Source organism: Dermacentor variabilis, chromosome 6 (genome assembly GCF_050947875.1).
Source record: "Dermacentor variabilis isolate Ectoservices chromosome 6, ASM5094787v1, whole genome shotgun sequence".
Lineage (NCBI taxonomy): Eukaryota > Metazoa > Arthropoda > Arachnida > Ixodida > Ixodidae > Dermacentor > Dermacentor variabilis.
This window is the reverse complement of record NC_134573.1, coordinates 48,371,044-48,388,768: the sequence shown is the minus strand read 5'-3', so window position 1 is coordinate 48,388,768 and position 17,725 is coordinate 48,371,044. Positions and strand designations below refer to the sequence as shown.

Genomic DNA, 17,725 nt, shown 5'->3' with positions numbered 1-17,725 from the left:
TGCCGGCGGGAGTCCCTGGGGTTACTATAGATATTGAGGACGAACACGCTGTTTCTGCGCTGCTTGCGCTGCGGAACGTCGAGCAGGATCTCAACCATGACATTTTCGATTCTACCACTCGCCAGCTTGAGGTCGTGAGTGAGATGAGTAAGCCTCTCTGTCGATCAAAGTACAAATACCTCGCCCCCCGGGCCGGCTCGACACGGCCCTGTAGCCCTGGAGCGAGGCAGCGGAGACTGACGGCCTCGCTCAGACTCAACAGAATTCTACTCAGCTGGTCGCACCCGAGTTTGATTTATGAAAATTCTGCTCAGCTGGACTCGCTCAGACAGATCAGAATTCTACACAGCCATGCTCACTTGGACACTGAAACAGCAGAATTCTACTCACACTGCTCAGTCGGACTCATACTCACCAGAATTCTACTAAGCCGAGCTCACTCAGATTCATGGGCTTGTCTGAATCTTAGCGAGCCAACTCATGCGTGAGTTTACCAATATATTTGTGGCCCTGCTATATAGGTTTGCGCTGGCGACGGTTACCTAGTATGTTATGTTGTGTTTCGTAGTGTATACATCGGCGCCTAAATTCCGTGGTGTGAACTACGGAATGTTAATGTTTCCCAGAATTGATTTTAATTTGCATCTTCCGTGAATTTACACCATCCATCCTCTAGTCATTTTTTCCATTGTTCTTCAAAGCAAACTTATTCGCACTTTCCCTATTATCTTGAGCGTGAAATTCATATGGCACAGTGACTGGCAGAATATTGTGAGAATGCGTATTGCACCATGATAAATAAATAAAGTTTTCTGCACCTTATGAACATCAAGGCGAATTTGTGTACACCACGCTATCACACTTTGAGGAATAGACCATCGTTTTCTGACACACGTATTTCGTTGAAAGTGTACGGCTCTGCTGTCTCATTTATACGGAACAATTACTTGTTTTGTTTATTTATCTAAAATTTATTTATTACTTTTCTTTTTGTATGTGTCCCAATATAGTGTGTTTTTGTAAACTACACGTACCCCTTATACGGTTTCTGCATCTGACTTTGCGTTTAACATGTTTTTCTGTAGTACTGACAAAATTAGCGCAAATGTAACGGCAACACATGAGATGATATACCCTGGTCATTACCTGAGGTGGTGTTAGCTGCACAATATTAGTGCATTTCGCGTGCGGATTTGCCAATTTTCGACTATGCACTTCCTAAGCGGCCAAATTACGGCTCTCTCAAGCCAGCCCAGACCACCAAAGCTGCATATTCACTGCAATGAAAACAAAAAATAGGCAGCAATTACAACGATTGAGCGGATCGTACAGGCAAGACGGCATAAATAATTTTTAGGATCCTTTCTGAGAATTCTGCGTTATCCACCTGTGAAAAATTACTCAAGGGTGCCATCTTTTCTTCACTTGAAGGTTCATATTTCTGAATAGTGTGCATACCGTACATACAAATTGTGAAAGATCATGTAATATGCGAGAAAAATTTAGCTTTTCTGTCCACGTTGAATAAGAACCTCCACGAATATCTTTGGAATGATACCACTTTTCAGGATCTATTAAATCTTTTTCTTTGTGAAAAATAAAATGAAGGCATACCGGAATCTCACCAGAGCAGGATTGGCCACCCTGGTGCCGTACTTGGCCACAACCTCCTATATGAATACAATAATCAAACCCCGGCCCTCAGGCCCCAGCAGCCGTGAAGCAACTGACCACGGCGGTGGTCAGATCTGTGACACAGCAGAGGGTGCTAAGAATCCCTGGCTCCACACAGGCCGCTATTCGAATCTGAACCTCGCAACGTTTAACGTTGGAACGTTATCTAGTGAGGCGAGTCTAGCAGTGTTATTGGAGGAATTATAGGGTAGTAAATGGGATATAATAGGGCTCAGTAAGGTTAGGAGGGCAGAAGAAGCATATACAGTGCTAAAAAGCGGGCACGTCCTGTGCTACCGGGGCCTAACTGAGACGAGAGCTAGGAGTCAGATTCCGGATTAGTAAGGATTTGGCTGGTAACATAAAGGAATCCTATAGCATTGACGAGAGGGTGGCAGGTCTTCTTGTGAAACATAATAAGAGGTGCAAATTGAAGGTCGTACAGGTCTACGCCCCTACATCCAGTCATGATGACCAGGAAGTCGAAAGCTTTTATGAAGACGTGCACTCGGCGATGGGTAAAGTCAAAACAACACACCCTAAACTGATGGGCGACTTCAATGCCAGGGTAGGCAAGAAGCAGGCTGGAGACAAGTCAGTGGGGGAATATGGCATAGGCTCTAGGAATAGCAGGGAAGAGTTTTTGGTAGATTTTGCAGAACAGATAAATGTGACGATAATGAATACCTTCTTCCACAAGCAGATTCGCCGAAAGTGGACGTGGAGCCCAAATGGTGAGACTAGAAACGAAATAGACCTCGTACTCTGCGCTTACCATGGCATCATATAAGAAGTGGACGTGCTCGGCAAGGTGCGCTGCAGTGACCACAGGATGGTAAGAACTCGAAATAGCCTAGACCTGAGGAGGGAACGGAAGAAACTGGTACATAAGAAGCCAATCAATGAGTTAGCGGTAAGAGGGAAACTAGAGGAATTCCGGATCAAGCTACAGAACACGTCTTCGGCTTTAACTCAGGAAGAGGACTTTAGTGTTGACGTAATGAACGACAATCTTATGGGCATCATTAAGGACTGTGCAAGAGAAGTCGGTGGAAACATCGTTAGACAAGATACCATTAAGGTATCCCAGAAGACGAAAGATGTGAACAAGAAACGCCAATGTATGAAAGCCTCTAACCCTACAGCTAGAATACAACTGGAAGAACTTTCTAAGTTAATCAAAAAGCGTAAGACAGCTGACATAAGGAACATAATATGGATAGCATTGAACATCCTCTCAGGAACGGAGGAAGCCTAAAAGCAGTGAAGAAGAAACTAGAAATAGGCAAGAATCAGATGTATGCGTTAAGAGACAAAGCCGGCAATATCATTATTAATATGGATGAGATAGTTCAAGTGGCTGAGGAGTTCTATAGAGATTTCTACAGTACCAGTAGCACCCACGACGATAATGCGTGACAGAATAGTCTAGAGGAATTTGAAATCCTACAAGTAACGCCGGAAGAAGTAAAGAACGCCTTGGGAGCTATTGAAATGAGGAAGGCAGGTGGGGAGGATAAGGTTACACCAGATTTGTTGAAGAATGGTGGAAACATTGTTCTAGAAAGACTGGCCACCCTATATAGACAATGCTTCATGACCTCGAGCCTACCGGAATCTTGGAAGAACGCTAATATAATCCTAATCCATAAGAAATGGGAGGTCAAAAACTTGAAAAATTATAGACCGGTCAGCTTACTGCCCGTTGCCTAAAAGGTAGTTACTAAGGTAATCGCAAATAGAATCAGGACCACATTAGTCTTCTGTCAACCAAAGGGCCAGGCAGGATTCCGTAAAGGCTAATCAGCAATAGACCATATTCACACTATCAATCAGGTGATAGAGAAATGTGCATAATATAACGAACCCTTATATATAGTTTTCATTGATTACGAAAAAGCGTTTGATTCAGTCAGAACCTCAGCAGTCATGGAGGCATTACCGAATCAGGGTGCAGACGAGCCATATGTAAAAATACTGAAAGATATCTATAGCAGCTCCACAGCCACCGCAGTCCTCCATAAAGAAAGCTACAAAATCCCCATAAGAAACGCGTCTAACAGGGAGATACGATCTCTCCAATGCTATTTACAGCGTGTTTACAGGTGATGTTCAGAGACCTTTAGCGGCAAGAATTGCGAATGAAAGTTGATGGAGAATACCTTTGTAACTTGCGATTCGCTGATGACATTGCCTTGCCCGCTGACCTGGAGAAGCAAAGCAGAAGGGTGGGTCTAAATATTAATCTGTAGAAAACTGAAGTAATCTTTAACAATCTCGGAAGAGAACAGAAGTTTACGATAGGTAGCGAGGCACTGGAAATGGTAAGCGTATACAACTACTTAAGGCAGGCAGTGACCACGGATCCGGATCTTGAGACAGAAATAATCAGAAGAATAAGAAGGGGCTGTGGTGCTTTTGGGAGGCATTCTCAAATGTTGAACAGCAGGTTGATACTATCCCTCAAGAGAAAAGTGTATAGCAGCGGTGTCTTACCAGTAGTCACGTATGGTGGAGAAACCTGGAGGCTTACGAAAAGGGTTCTGCTTAAATAGAGGACGACGCAACGAGCTATGGAAAGGAGAATGGTGGGTGTAACGTTAAGGGATAAGAAAAGAGCAGATTGGGTGAGGGATCAAACGTGCGTTAATGACATCTTAGTTGAAATCAAGAAAACGAATTGGGGAGGGGGGGCTTGGCCAGGATATGTAATAAGGAGGGAAGATAACCGTTGGTCATTAAGGGTTACGTACTGGATTGCAAGGGAAGGGAAGCGTAGCAGGGGGCGGCAGAAGTTAGGTGCGCCGATGCCATTAGGAAGTTTGCAGGAACAAGATGGCCACAATTAGTACATGACCGGGGTTGTTGGAGAAGTATAGGAGAGGTCTTTGCCCTGCAGTGGGCGTAACCAGGCTGATGATGATGATGATGATGACCATGATACCAGAATCTCTAAACACTTATTGAAATATTTTGCTCAACACGGAATGGCTCTATTTTTTCGTCCATAGCAATTTCTTGTCTCGTAACAGTTGTGGTGGAAGGTGCTGGGTAATCGACACCTGAAGACGGAGGCTGAACCACAAGTTCTTCGACGGAGCCGTCGCCTTGCTGGACTCCCACCGAATTCACCGGAGCTGAACATGTCCCACGACGCAGACGAACAACGGCCCATTCCAACTGCTGCCCCGACAAGTTCTGTTCTGCAACTGAGAGATGCGCGTCCCTTCGCCGGAAGAGCGGACGAAGACGTCGCGGAATGGCTCATCCATTATCACCGGGTGAGTGCCGCCAACAGGTGGAACAGCGCTTCTCAGCTTTCTACCGTCGTGTTCTTTCTAACGGATACTGCGTTGATATGGTTCGACAACCACGAGGAAACATTCACAACATGGGGAAGATTTGTTTCGGAAATCAAAGAGCGATTCGGCGACTCCGCGACGAAAAAGAAAAGGGCAGGACAGACGCTACTGCAACGTGCGCAAGTACCAGGCGAAACCTGCACGACCTACATTGAGGCAGTAATCAAACTGTGTAGGATGGTGGACTCCGTAATGTCCGAGGAGGACAAAATCGGGCACATCCTAAAAGGAATTGCCGAGGATGTTTACAATTTCCTCATTGCAAAAGACAGCCAGGCTTCCGTCGCTGACATCATTCGGCACTGTCGTACTTTCGAGCAACTGAAGACGAGGCGCATCACGCCGAAGTTTGGCAGGCTAGCCAATGTGACCACAGTTGCAAGCGTGGACAGCAACCAGCCCCTCGATCTGGCATCAACGATACGACAAATAGTTCAGGAAGAGCTCAGCCTGCACGCGCAAGTGACACATCCAAGCACTCCTAGCTTCCGCCTACCACCAGATTTTGAGCCAAACGTGGCATCCTTCTCCCCGTATCCTGCGGCAAGGGGCACTGAGGATTATGAACTCGCGCCCCGACAGCAGCCACGTCTCTACGACAGAGGCCCTACTTATGACGCTCGGCCACAACGAGAGCAGCCGCGTTTTTACCCCCGAGGCCCTGCGTCTTCTGTTAGGCCGCGACAAGAACAGCACCGACCCTACTACCACGACGCGACTTATGAAAGATATACCGGATTTCAGCAAGCAGCAGCGACACGTTATCCACATGACCACGAACTTTCTCGCCGCCCGCCGCCGTCAACCATTCGTTTCGAGGAAGACGCTGTGAACCGCGACCCTCCCGTGTGCTACAACTGCGGTTCCACAGGTGTTCGTCAAAAGTCTCCGAAAAGATAACGACATCATCGAGATAGACGAGGCAGCTTTTCCATTTGAGGTCAGCGAGAACGGTATCCATCATTCGCTGGAATGTAGCTGGCGCGGAACAGAGGCCGAAAGGGAGTACTCTAAATTCGTAAAGGCCGTCCGGAGTCACAAACGCAGTTTTCTCGCGGTCCCGCTCATCTACTTCAATTTGCCAGTAGCCACTTTTCAGATCAATAGAGGAGAAATACTTCGCGCGCCTCAATCTATCCAGAGAATCGTCGACACGAGGCAACGGGTACACGTCTTTCTTTGTGACGTTGTTTAGCTTCCGGTAGTCGTCGGAAGGGTACATTCCGACGACTACCGGACTACCGGACTACCGGAAGGGGACATTCCGACGAGTACATTCGAGTACATTCCGAAGGCTTCGAATGGCCACAGGCCATCCGACGCCTTCGGAATGTACTCGAAGCCATTCGATTGGCTGACCTTACACTCAAGCCAGAGAAATGCCATTTCGGTTACGAGGAAATGAAGTTCCCTGGTCACGTCGTGAGCGCGGCAGGTGTTCGGCCCGATCCCGAGAAGACTGATGCCGTAGCTGCTTTTCCCACTCCAACCGACAAGATTGCTATGCCATTTCTTTCCCTGCGTATCTCTACCTCTGAATTACAACAGTATTTTCCCTATTTATTGCGTGCCCATATGTAGCCACCTGACAATAACGTGCAGTCGAAACAGTAAAAGTGCTGCGCTGCTTCTCCTTTGTCAGCCTGGCCTAAAAAACTTAAACAGCCGTCAGCCACGAACATTTCTACAATTAGCTCAACAGGTTCTTGTCAGAGGGCTGTTCAAGCAAACGAGGACGTCTGTGGCAGAAGCGTTGCTGCAAGAACTGTAGGGACGCACTAATGCAAAGAGCGTGACCTCTCAAACAAGAATAGAAGTGGTGCGCATCAAGGCCGATATAGCATTACCTTAGTGTTTTCTGTGTCTTAGAATTTCGTTTACTTATGGTCCTGTGTTTCATGTGCGTGCGAAATCAAAAACGACCCCAGTGGGAAAGCTGAGAAGTTATGCCGACAATTACCAGATGTTACCAGATTGCTCTTAGGTGTGGTAAAGTACGTGTGGGCGTACCAGCGCATTGTGAATGTCGCAAGTATGAACCAATAATAAGTGATATTAGAATACAAAGCAAAACAATAATATCTTCACAGGAGATTTACTGTAGGCCCACTTCATGAGGAAAAAATAAAACTGGCCCATTATGAATATGTCAGTAGTAGTATTCAACAGAGAACTGAGGCTCATGCATGCAGCGATCATAAGAAGGGGTCCCTATCGTATGTTCTTTCTTGTTTTTCTTTTTTTGGGGGTGCGTTATTATGGTTACATATATATATATATATATATATATATATATATATATATATATATATATATATATATATATTGCTACACGCGTGTGGTATTTGATTGTTCGAACGAGGCGCGTGGCTGCCATCACTCGAGAAAAGAGGAGGAAGAACGAACTGGGCTCGCGCACTGAATTTAACCGGTCAGCGCTGCAACCGCTCTTGTAAATATAACCTGTAAATGGTTGCTCGTCCCGCTGACTCGTCCTTCGCGTAACATTGTGGTGTAGGTGGAACGTTCCCTGTCCTCGCCACGGTGCTCCGAACGCACCGTCGTCTTTTCAGCCATGGCTTCCTATGGATCCACCCCGTCGCTACCTACACTTGCGGCGCCAACCACAGCGTACGTTACGGTCCCTAGTCTCCGTGATCCTGGGACATTCTCCGCCCAAAATCACGTTAACGTCGACGACTGGCTCAGCATGTATGAGCATGTTAGCCAAAGCCACCACTGGGACCCTACCACCATGCTTGCCAATGTGATCTTTTACCTGGACGGGACACCGCGTGTCTGGTTTCGCACCCATGAGGTGGAGCTCTTCAGCTGGGACATTTTCAAAGAGCGGCTTCGCGACCTATTTGGCAACCCGCCAGGTCGCCAACAGGATGCGCAAAAAGAACTTGCCACCCATGTCCATGCGTGGACCGAATCGTATGCCTCCTACGTACAGGAAGTGCTCGCGCTTTGCACTAATGTCAACGAGCACATGACTGAGGGTAACAAATTGGGCCATATCCTAAAAGGCATCGCGGACGACGCCTTCAATTTCTCGTCGATAACAGCGTTTCTACCGTCGACGCCATCGTCAAAAAATGCCACCGCTTCGAGGTAGCCAAAAGCCGCCGCGTCGTCCCACAGTTTTCCCGGCTCCCAAACACCCCTGCCACGTCCTCTTGCTCCGCTCTTACTGCCACACGACCATTTCAAAAGAACGTGACAGGTATCGTTCACTGTGAGATGGAAGCGGCCAGTCCGGTCCTCCTTCATCCACGACCCCTGACTGTACCTTTGACCAAGCGACCCCCATTATTTCCGTTATTCAAGCAGTCGTACGGCAAAAAATTACAGCTGATCTACTTCCGTTGCCACCGCGTTTGTCGCGTATCCCACCACTGCCGCACCACCTGGATGCCGCCGTACTGGAGCTCATTCCCATCTCCTCGCCCATACGCCAACGCTCGCCATTATTCACCGCGCCATATGTACCCTACTTCTGATGCTCCTGTCAGGCGCTCCTCCGTGCGATCGCCGTCGCCTCAATGCCGTCGCTCCCCTTCACCACAAGCTCGCCGCTTTTCCTCGACAGAGCAACGGACGGAAAACTAGGCCGTGCAGCTCTTGGAGATAGTGCTGCATCACGTTCGTTGAAGCTCCCCACCAACACGAATCTAATTGAAGTAGACGTAGATGATGTTACGTTGACGGCATTAAATGGTACTGGAGCCCAAGTGTCCATAATGAGCGCGAACCTATGTCGTCGCCTCAAAAAAGTTCTTACGCCTGCCATCACTCGAGCCGTGCGCGTTACCAATGGCGCCACTGTTGCCGTCAGGGGTATGTGCACTGCTCGCATACGAATTCCTGGCTGCCAAGTTCCAGTTCACCATGCTGACCAGTTGCCCTCATGACCTAATCTTCGGTCTCGACTTTTTGACGACACATTCTGCCCTCATCGACTGTCCCACCGGTACTCTGTGCCTCGAGCTTCCTCTTCTTTCAGACGTTCACCCCGAACAAGCGGACACCCTCTGCAACGTTTGTTTGCTTACCTCCAAAAGCCCTAACCTTCGTCGAATTGGCCTCAACGGCAACCGTGCCTGGTGGCAACTGTGTCATCGCACCTATTCGTAATGTCCTCCTGGCGCGCTACATCTCTGTGCCACACTCCGTCGTAACCCTTGCCGCTAATCGCATGTGTCTCCCCGTTATCAATTTTGGCTGGACGAAGCAAGTGTTACCTGAAGGCATAGCAGTGGCCACGCTCCGGTCAGCGACAGACGACCACGTCACTGCTTTTGCAGCCGAAGCGTCTCCAGATCCTCCTGATTACTCGCAGGATGCCTTAAACCTCGACGGTCCATTACGTCCCATGGTCGCTCCGGACCTCGAACCTGACCAAGCAGCCGCCCTATATCGCCTTTTGCTTTCCTACCGCGACATATTTGACCCTGGCAATCGACCACTTGCTCAGACGTCTCTTGTTAAGCATCAGATAAACACTGGTGATGCTGTTCCCATTCACCGCCAACCTTATCACGTGTCCACGGCAGAGCGGCAGGTTATTCAGCAGGAAGTAAAAAAGGTGCTCGCCAGAGCCATTGTTGAGCCCTCGTGAAGTCCTTGGGCGTCGCCGGTCGTGCTCGTCAAAAAGAAAGATGGCACATCGCCTTCCTGCGTTGATTTCCGCCACCTAAACCGACATACTAAAAAAGGCGTTTACCCTTTACGACGAATCGACCACCCTCTTGCTTGTCTTCACGGTGCCAAATACTTTTCGTCCATCGACCTTCGATCTGGTTATTAGCAGATTTCCGTCGATGAGCAAAGCCATGAAAAGACCGGTTTCGTCACTCCAGATGGCCTCTACCAATCCGGTTTCTGCAACGCCCCCGCCACGTTCGAATGGATGATGGACTCTCTGCTTCAAGGTTTCAAATGGTCAACTTGCCTTTGTCACCTCGACGACGTCCTTGTGTTTTCTACTACATTTGAGACGCACCTTGAGCGCGTCGCAATTATCCTTAACGTCTTCCGCAAGGCTGCGCTCCAATTAAACTCATCGAAGTGCCACTTCGGTTGCCGACAGATTACAATGCTAGGCCATCTCGTCGATGCTTCCGGAGTACAACCTGAGCCGGAGAATATTCGAGCAATAACGGCTTTTCCTGTACCTCAGTCTCATAGACGTCCGGAGTTTTTTAGGGCTCTGTTCCTATTTCCGACGGTTCGTGAAAGATTTCGCAGCAATCATTAGACCACTCACTAAACTTTTGAAAAAAGACGTGCATATTACGTGAGGTTCCCTCAGGCTGCCGTATTTTCACGCCTTATCACGATTCTCACCAAGCCACCGGTCCTGGCCCACTTTGACCCGTCCGTACCTACAGAGGTCAGAACCGATGCCAGCGGTTATGCAATCGGCGCCATCTTATTGCACCGACAACACGGACACGACCGAGTTATAGTCAATGCTAGCCGGCTCCTGACAACTCCTGAGCGCAACTTTTAGATTACTGAGCGCGAATGCGTTGCTTTCGTCTGGGCTGTTTCAAAGTTCCGCCCATATTTATATGGCAAGCTCTTCTCAGTAATCACAAACCATCACGCGCTCTGTTCGCTTTCGTCGCTCAAGGATCCTACTGGCCGACTCGGTCGTTGGGCCCTCCGACTACAAGAATATCCCTACTCAGTGACTTACAAGTCGGGACGCCAACAGGAGGTCCTAGATTTCCTCTCTCGCTACCCAGTCGAAGACGCGACCTCTACATCTGATAATGACACTGACACCTGTGTTCTCTCTGTTTTTCCACTGCTCGATGTCGCCGACGAGCAGCGCCGTGACCCATCCTTGCGTATCATCATTGACCGCCTGGAATCTTCACTTGCCAACAGTTCCCTTCGCTTATTCACAGTTCAAGATGGCGTACTATACTGCCCCAACGTTCACCCCGACAGCCCTGCATTACTCATTGTGATCACTAAAAACTTTCGCTCGGCTGTTCTCCACGAACTTCACGACCTCCCCACTGCCGGTTACCTGGGTGTGCCACGTACCATCGACCGCAACCGCCGACACTTCTTTTGGCAAGGTCTTGCTCGCTCCGTTCGAAGATACGTAGCTGCGTGTGAGAAATGCCAGCGACGCAAGACACCATCGACGCTCCCTGCTGGGTACCTTCAACCACTCGACATTGCCCCAGAACCATCTTTTCGGGTTGGTTTGGATTTACTTGAACCTTATCCTCTTTCTACCTCTGCTAACAGATGGATCGCTATGGCCACGGATTACGCCATGCGCTACGCCATCACCCGAGCGCTTCCTACAAGTTGCGCCACAGATGTCGCCGATTTTCTTCTACGCGACGTGGTTTTACTACATGGAGCTCCGCTACAACTTCTTGCAGACCGTGGCCAGATATTCCTATCAAATGTTATGGCGGACATCCTGCAGTCCTGTGCCACAAGGCACAAACTATCCACGCCATACCACGCGCAAACAGATGGCCACACGGAAATTGCACTCTCACAGACATTCTTGCAAAATATGTCTCTTCAAACCACACTGACTGGGACGTCGCTCTAGGATTTGTTATACTTGCTTATAATTCCTCGTGCCCTGACACGGCTCGTTATTCCCCATTTTTCCTTCTGTTCGGCCGAGAACCAGCACTGCCCCTCGACACAACCCTCCCTGTTCACGCAAGACCGACGAGTGAAAATTCGCTTGACGCCATCGCTCGCTGTGCCCACGCAAAGGAAATTGCCCGTGACCGCCTTCGGAAACCCCGAGAGAGTCAAAGGCGTTTGTACGACCGGCGAGACCGAGACGTGCACTTGCCGCCTGGTTCTTTGGGGCCTCTATGGTCTCCGTCGCGTCAGGTCGGCCTATAAGAAAAACTGCTATCTCGTTACACAGGCCCATATCGAGTGCTTTGTGCCGTGACTCCCGTCACCTACGAGGTCGCCCCTGATGCCCCATCTGTTTCGCAGTCTAGTGATATCGTGCACGTTACACAACGGAAGAAGTATCACCCTCCCGTGAGGACATTTATACGTTTGGGACGTCGCTTCTGCCGCCGGGGCATTGGGCTACACGCGTGTGGTATTTGATTGTTTGAACGGGGCGCATGGGCGCCATTACTCTTGAAAAGATGAGGAACAACGAACTGGGCTAGCGCGGTGAATCTAACCGGTCAGCGCGGCAACCGTTGTTGTAAATATAACCTGTATATAGTTGCCTGTCTTACTGACTCGTCCTTCGCGCAACAATATAATGAAGAAACTCGGTAATGGCGCTTCGGTGTTGTATTTAGTATTTGTGCTTCATTGTAGTCTCTTACGCACAACATATTCAATTCTAAATTAGGAAAACTCTCCTAATTCATGTGTATCCACATATTAGTGTGCTAGATTTTCAAGTGCCTCTTTAGCAATCGCAGAATCTGGTGGCATAATAGGCGCTGCGTCGTATCCAAGGTTCTCTTAGCTTCACTGATTAAACAAGACTACAAAAGAACACGATCAAGGCACGGCAAGCACTGCTCTGCCAGGCATCGTCGACGCACTATGCTGCGTGCAAAATAAGCACTACTGAAGATTAAACAACAAGTAAATAGTGAAATGTCACTTCGCGACGTCTTGTCACCTTCGGGCGAAATTCGTAGCTTTCTTTTAGCATAAGTGCAGCGTATGGAGCAATTGATGCAGAATTTAATAAACATATATATTCCCAAATTTTCGAATCGTTCCCTTCCAAACACCACCGCAGTAAGCCACTCAGGAACCAGTCTACCACGTTTCGCAAACAGACAATTTTATTGGAAATCAAATGTGCAGTTGTTCGGTCCCATTTATAAAAATATCATATAGGGTCCATAACACTACTAAACTTCTTTTTATCTCTTTGGCAGACAAAGTTAATTGAAAAATTTACGAGTACATGTACCTCGCTTAACTCAAGATTATAAAATATTTACCAAGGTGCTCTCTTGCGAAGAGACGATGAGCTCCATGTCACATTTTGATTTTTCATTTGCAGTAGATCATGTACCAATTACAACTCAGGAGTTTGATGGTGTTTTACTGTCGGTATTTAGGTGACTATTGGAGGCACTTGATGGAGAAGTGCTGTTTGTCCGGACAGATAATTACCACAACATTTGTTTCTTTCATATTTCAGAGCGGGATTATTTGACTTGTCAGCACCTGCTGGCGCTCCCGAGATGCTTGGTAGGTAGGCTGGTTTTTTATGTTTCGCCTGCACTGAAATTAAGTTGCTCATTACCTCTCTACTACACGATGGTGGTCATCTTAGTTTTAGCTTACGGAAAACTACCCGTTATAAATGTGACACATCGCTGACTAAACAGTCCACGATACACTCCTACAAACACGTCATTTCTTTATAGACAATTACATCATTTTATTGAAAGAAAGCTTAGGACCAACCCTACAGCCTCTCGACAGTAATAACAGCCTGTCAGCAATCATCTTCCTTGCAACCATCCACCCCCATTGTCTCCTGCAGTTTCCTGGGAACGAAACATTAACCCGTTGGTATAAAAGAAATCAGTGTGTGCAGAATAAATTCAAATGCTTAGGTAAATATTTGAAAATGTTACTATCGTTATGTATATATTCCCCAGAACTGCAGCGATTGATTACTCATAGCAGGAACATTTACCACCGATTCAATTAGCCAGCAGCTCGGAGATAAGCGCCATTAAGTTTGCAGCAAAGTGAGAGAACTTCGCACTGATTAAAAAAAAAGCCTTATTAGGTAGTGCACGGAAGCTTAATAAGAAAAGAGTCTTGATTCCGCAGTTCTGGAGTATATATCTTGAATATGCCCCCAGTCTCGGAATATCCAACTGGTCATAGTGGGCGAACTAAACGGTTCCAACCCGCAACTAACAACAAATTCCTTAAAATAGTATTATTAAGTGACTAGGGATTTTTTTTTTAATATTGATCGAATAGATAATTTTGGATTTTGTGAAAGTAACGTCCAAGTGTGTCCGTGATAACGCTGAAGAAATACATTTGGGTGGCCTGGCCCGCGTTTATTACAGTTGGATTGGGGAGAGATACAAAGCGATACATTAACTGTAATTTTACGAACACAAACGTATGCGCTTGTACTTATTTTGTATGACACGAAAAAAGTCGCAACTTCGCCCGAAAGGCGAAGCACCGATTGCGATAGCAAATTAGTGGATAGCTATACGACGTAAGGATAGTACTTTTATCGGCCGTATAAGCTTGTAAACGTCCGCTTGCTAACTAAATTAACAACGACATAACGTTTAAGCGCGACCGAAAGAGGACGCAGGAAGATGCCGACACAGAGAGAGAGCGCTGTTTTTGTGTGTCTCTTTCTACGTTCTCGTTTAGTCGCGCTTACATTTTGTATCATGGGGCGCTATAACGTAAAACTATTCCAAACTTTTCTATTCCAATTCTGCAATCAGCGCACCGCGATTGGTCAAAAACATTTTTGGACCACCCCTCTTCATCTGTCTGTCACGCGACGTCACAATAACCGCGATAGCTCCCTATCTGATATGACGTGTGCACACTGATTATGAATAATTGGACCGAACAAAACAAAAATAGTTATTTCTGATTCGACGCCTTTTCGCCATTAGCACTCGGCAATTGGTCAAAAGGTATGGGGCTGCAACCACATCACCTGCCTCTCACGCGACGTCACAAAACCACAAAAACTCACCACGTCAAAGTGACGTGCATGCGTTAAAGACGCATTAATATGCCGAACAAAAGTGATGTTTCGTCTGAATAGCCACAGGCTACCCCGTCCCGAAAGGAATAAAAGATGGCTGCTGCCGATCACTCCGGGACTGGCTACTCGGCCCTGCCGGAGAGCATGGGTTTATTTGCGTGTAATACAACTTTTTGCGTGGCCGTGTAACGTTGTCGAGAACTTTCAGCACGTTTACGACTTCGTTTTGCCAACTCTTCTTTGCTTAGGATCAGTTTTAGCGTCATTCTTAAGCTTCCGTTGCATGCCGCCGCGATTGTCGACGAGCCACCGCAAGCTGAGTAAGAGAAAGCGGACCAATCACAGACGCTGGCACCACCTTCTTCATTCAGTTATCGATATTCATTGCAGTGGCTCGGCCCCAGCGAAGTCCTCTCCACTTGAGCATGCTCCTCACCTCTTGTAAGCCAATTAGATAAGACAAGCCGCTCAGTGCAGGCAAGGTTATTTGTTTTTGAAGCAAACAAAAGTGACCTCCTATGAACGAGGGGAGCATTTGATTGGTTTGTTAAGACCACCATGCGGGTGAGCGCCCGATGCTTGCGTCGGCGGTTACGCAAATTTGACGTCAAGAGATTGGAATAAAAACATATTGGAATAGTTTTACGTTATACGGCCCATGGATTCAATCTAGCGAGCCCGCCATTGTGTTGTAAGTATATTAACAAGCAAGGTATCACGCGCGCTCAGGTAAACATGAACAGATCTAGCGAGACGGGCGCGGAAAGTGGCTGTCAAAATGCTGGAATGAGGAATCACGGCGGCAGCAGCGGTTGAATAGACCTTCGGGCATATCTCGCTTCAATGCGAACGCCAAATGCACTGCGCATACGAAGCTACCCGCACTACGCGCACTCAGCAAACATCGTAGATCGCTTTGGAGATAATGCCGGCGCGGGCATGCAGTTTGGCCGTGTCGCAGATCGCCTTCAAGATACAGCTGCCGCGCGGCCGCGCCGTAAGCAGCAGCCGCTGGCGAAAGCCCCCTTCGCCTCACCGGTGCGCCCCGTGGCAATAGGAAAGGGTACTTTCGCCTCGCCTTCTTTGATTTCATGCGAGAGGTTGAGCCGAGTTGCCAGCTCAGTCTCGCAAGGTTTGAGTCGCACGTAAGGCATACGGCGCGCAGCGACGATATTGTCGCGCTTGGACTTTGTACGAAACCTTACTGCGATGGCGGCACCGACGGCAGGAATGCGCTTAGAGCGTCCATATAGTTGTTAGCACAATAAAATGAAAATGATCGTGTCAATATGGAGGGAAAATCAGCATATAATAAACACAAAATTATTTCGGCAGTTGTAGTTGATATTGAAAGAGAGCAGTGGAACCAGAGTATGCAATGCTAGGCGAAGAGCATACAATAGCTGCTTGTCTGATATAGTAACAGAACGGACAGGTAGTTTGGTAGGGGATAGTCGTATATGGGGAGAGGTAGGTGCCGTGATAATATCCAGATATTTGCATGCACAGGGTGTAGTCGCCTGATGTAATAGACAAATCTTTGGTATTCGCATGGAGACACGTTCTTCCAGCGGTGAATATAAGATAGCTTTACACTTTATTGCTCACTAAAAAAATTTGTGCGCGCAGTTATGAAAACGTAAACTCGGATAAAAAGAGAACGATGCATTGCATGTGTCTCTCTGTCTTCCTTTTTATATGAAGGTATGTGCAAGCCCCGAGTAACAAATGGTTTTCAGGCAGACTAAGTGATCGGCAGGCCATCTATGAACCTTCTAGCCTGTATAACTGCTTACGCACTGATCGCATTCCACAAATGACCTTCGACAACGTACAGATGTGCTCCTAATGAGATCCACAACACCAGGACACTGAACGGGCAGCTCGCCTACTCTCTAAGCAGCTTGCGAAGCCGAGCTAGCAGCCGGCGCCACACTAACGACGACAGTTGGCCGTAAAGACGGGCACCGATCTTTATGGAGCTGCACGTGAATCCTTAGAAGTGCAGACGAAATAGACAGCTTCCGCGTGTAGCCACTGTGAATGAGAAGTACTTTCTAGTTGCACGATTAATAAGCAGCGTTCACATACATAGACAGTCTATCCAGACACCCCTCGTTACCAGGTTTGTGCCGGGTAGTCATTGTCCATCACAAAGCCCAACACGTCCTTCTTCACGTACCAATTCATAAAGAACAGTTTTCAGACCAATCGTCATATACAGCACATACCTTCATTATTTTGAGTGCATATTTTGCGTGTACATTGTGTTTTTGAGCAATTTTCATGTCAGCTGTCCTTGCATGCATTTTCTCAGAACCTACCAAGCTATGACCCTGTTGCCTTCTGCACTCTTCTAACTATACATGATTTGCTAAGGCGAGAGCAGGTTACTGTTAAATACGGCGAAAATCCCTAATCTCTTAGAGTGGAGTTGAGGTGGGCCACAGGGAATTGATTTTTCACAGAGAATTAGTCGTATGCGGACTAGAAACGTCCCGACCGCGGCGCAGGGGCTACAATACGGCTATTTCTCGAGCAGGGATGGGCCAAACTTCAGGTCAGCGTTATCGTAGGTTCTGTTCGTGAATTGCTCCCACAAGCTATCCTCGAGTCTCTTTGTGAGCATGCTACTCATTCATGTAAAAATCCTTGTAAGGTGAATTGGCGTCTGGTCGCATCTCTTTGAAAGTCTTTTCAGATCCCAGTATTTTCTAGCTTTTTCATCATCTACCACGATGGCATGCCCACGCTGTGGCAGGTATCACCCACTGGGCAGTATACTTCATAAAAAAAAACAGCAGCGCGGAAAAAAAATGTTTGCACAATATGGTATCACCTTACTTTGAACGGACGGAATCAGTGTAGGCGCTAGTGTCAACGCATAAAGCTCGCATCTTTGCAGGCATTCCGGCGCTTGCTCCAACTTCAAGGCGAA

General features: G+C 47.6%; 1 protein-coding gene across 3 annotated transcripts in view; it reads left to right on the top strand.

Annotated features, from left to right (window-relative positions):
* Window positions 1-17,725, top strand: part of LOC142584155 (venom metalloproteinase BumaMPs1-like) — a 176,346-nt gene that overhangs the window by 114,484 nt on the left and 44,137 nt on the right. For all 3 annotated transcript variants that reach the window (XM_075694324.1, XM_075694323.1, XM_075694322.1), the window contains one exon: window positions 13,225-13,274. In XM_075694324.1, the coding sequence (XP_075550439.1) occupies window positions 13,225-13,274 (50 nt within the window). The remainder of the gene's footprint in view (window positions 1-13,224; window positions 13,275-17,725) is intronic.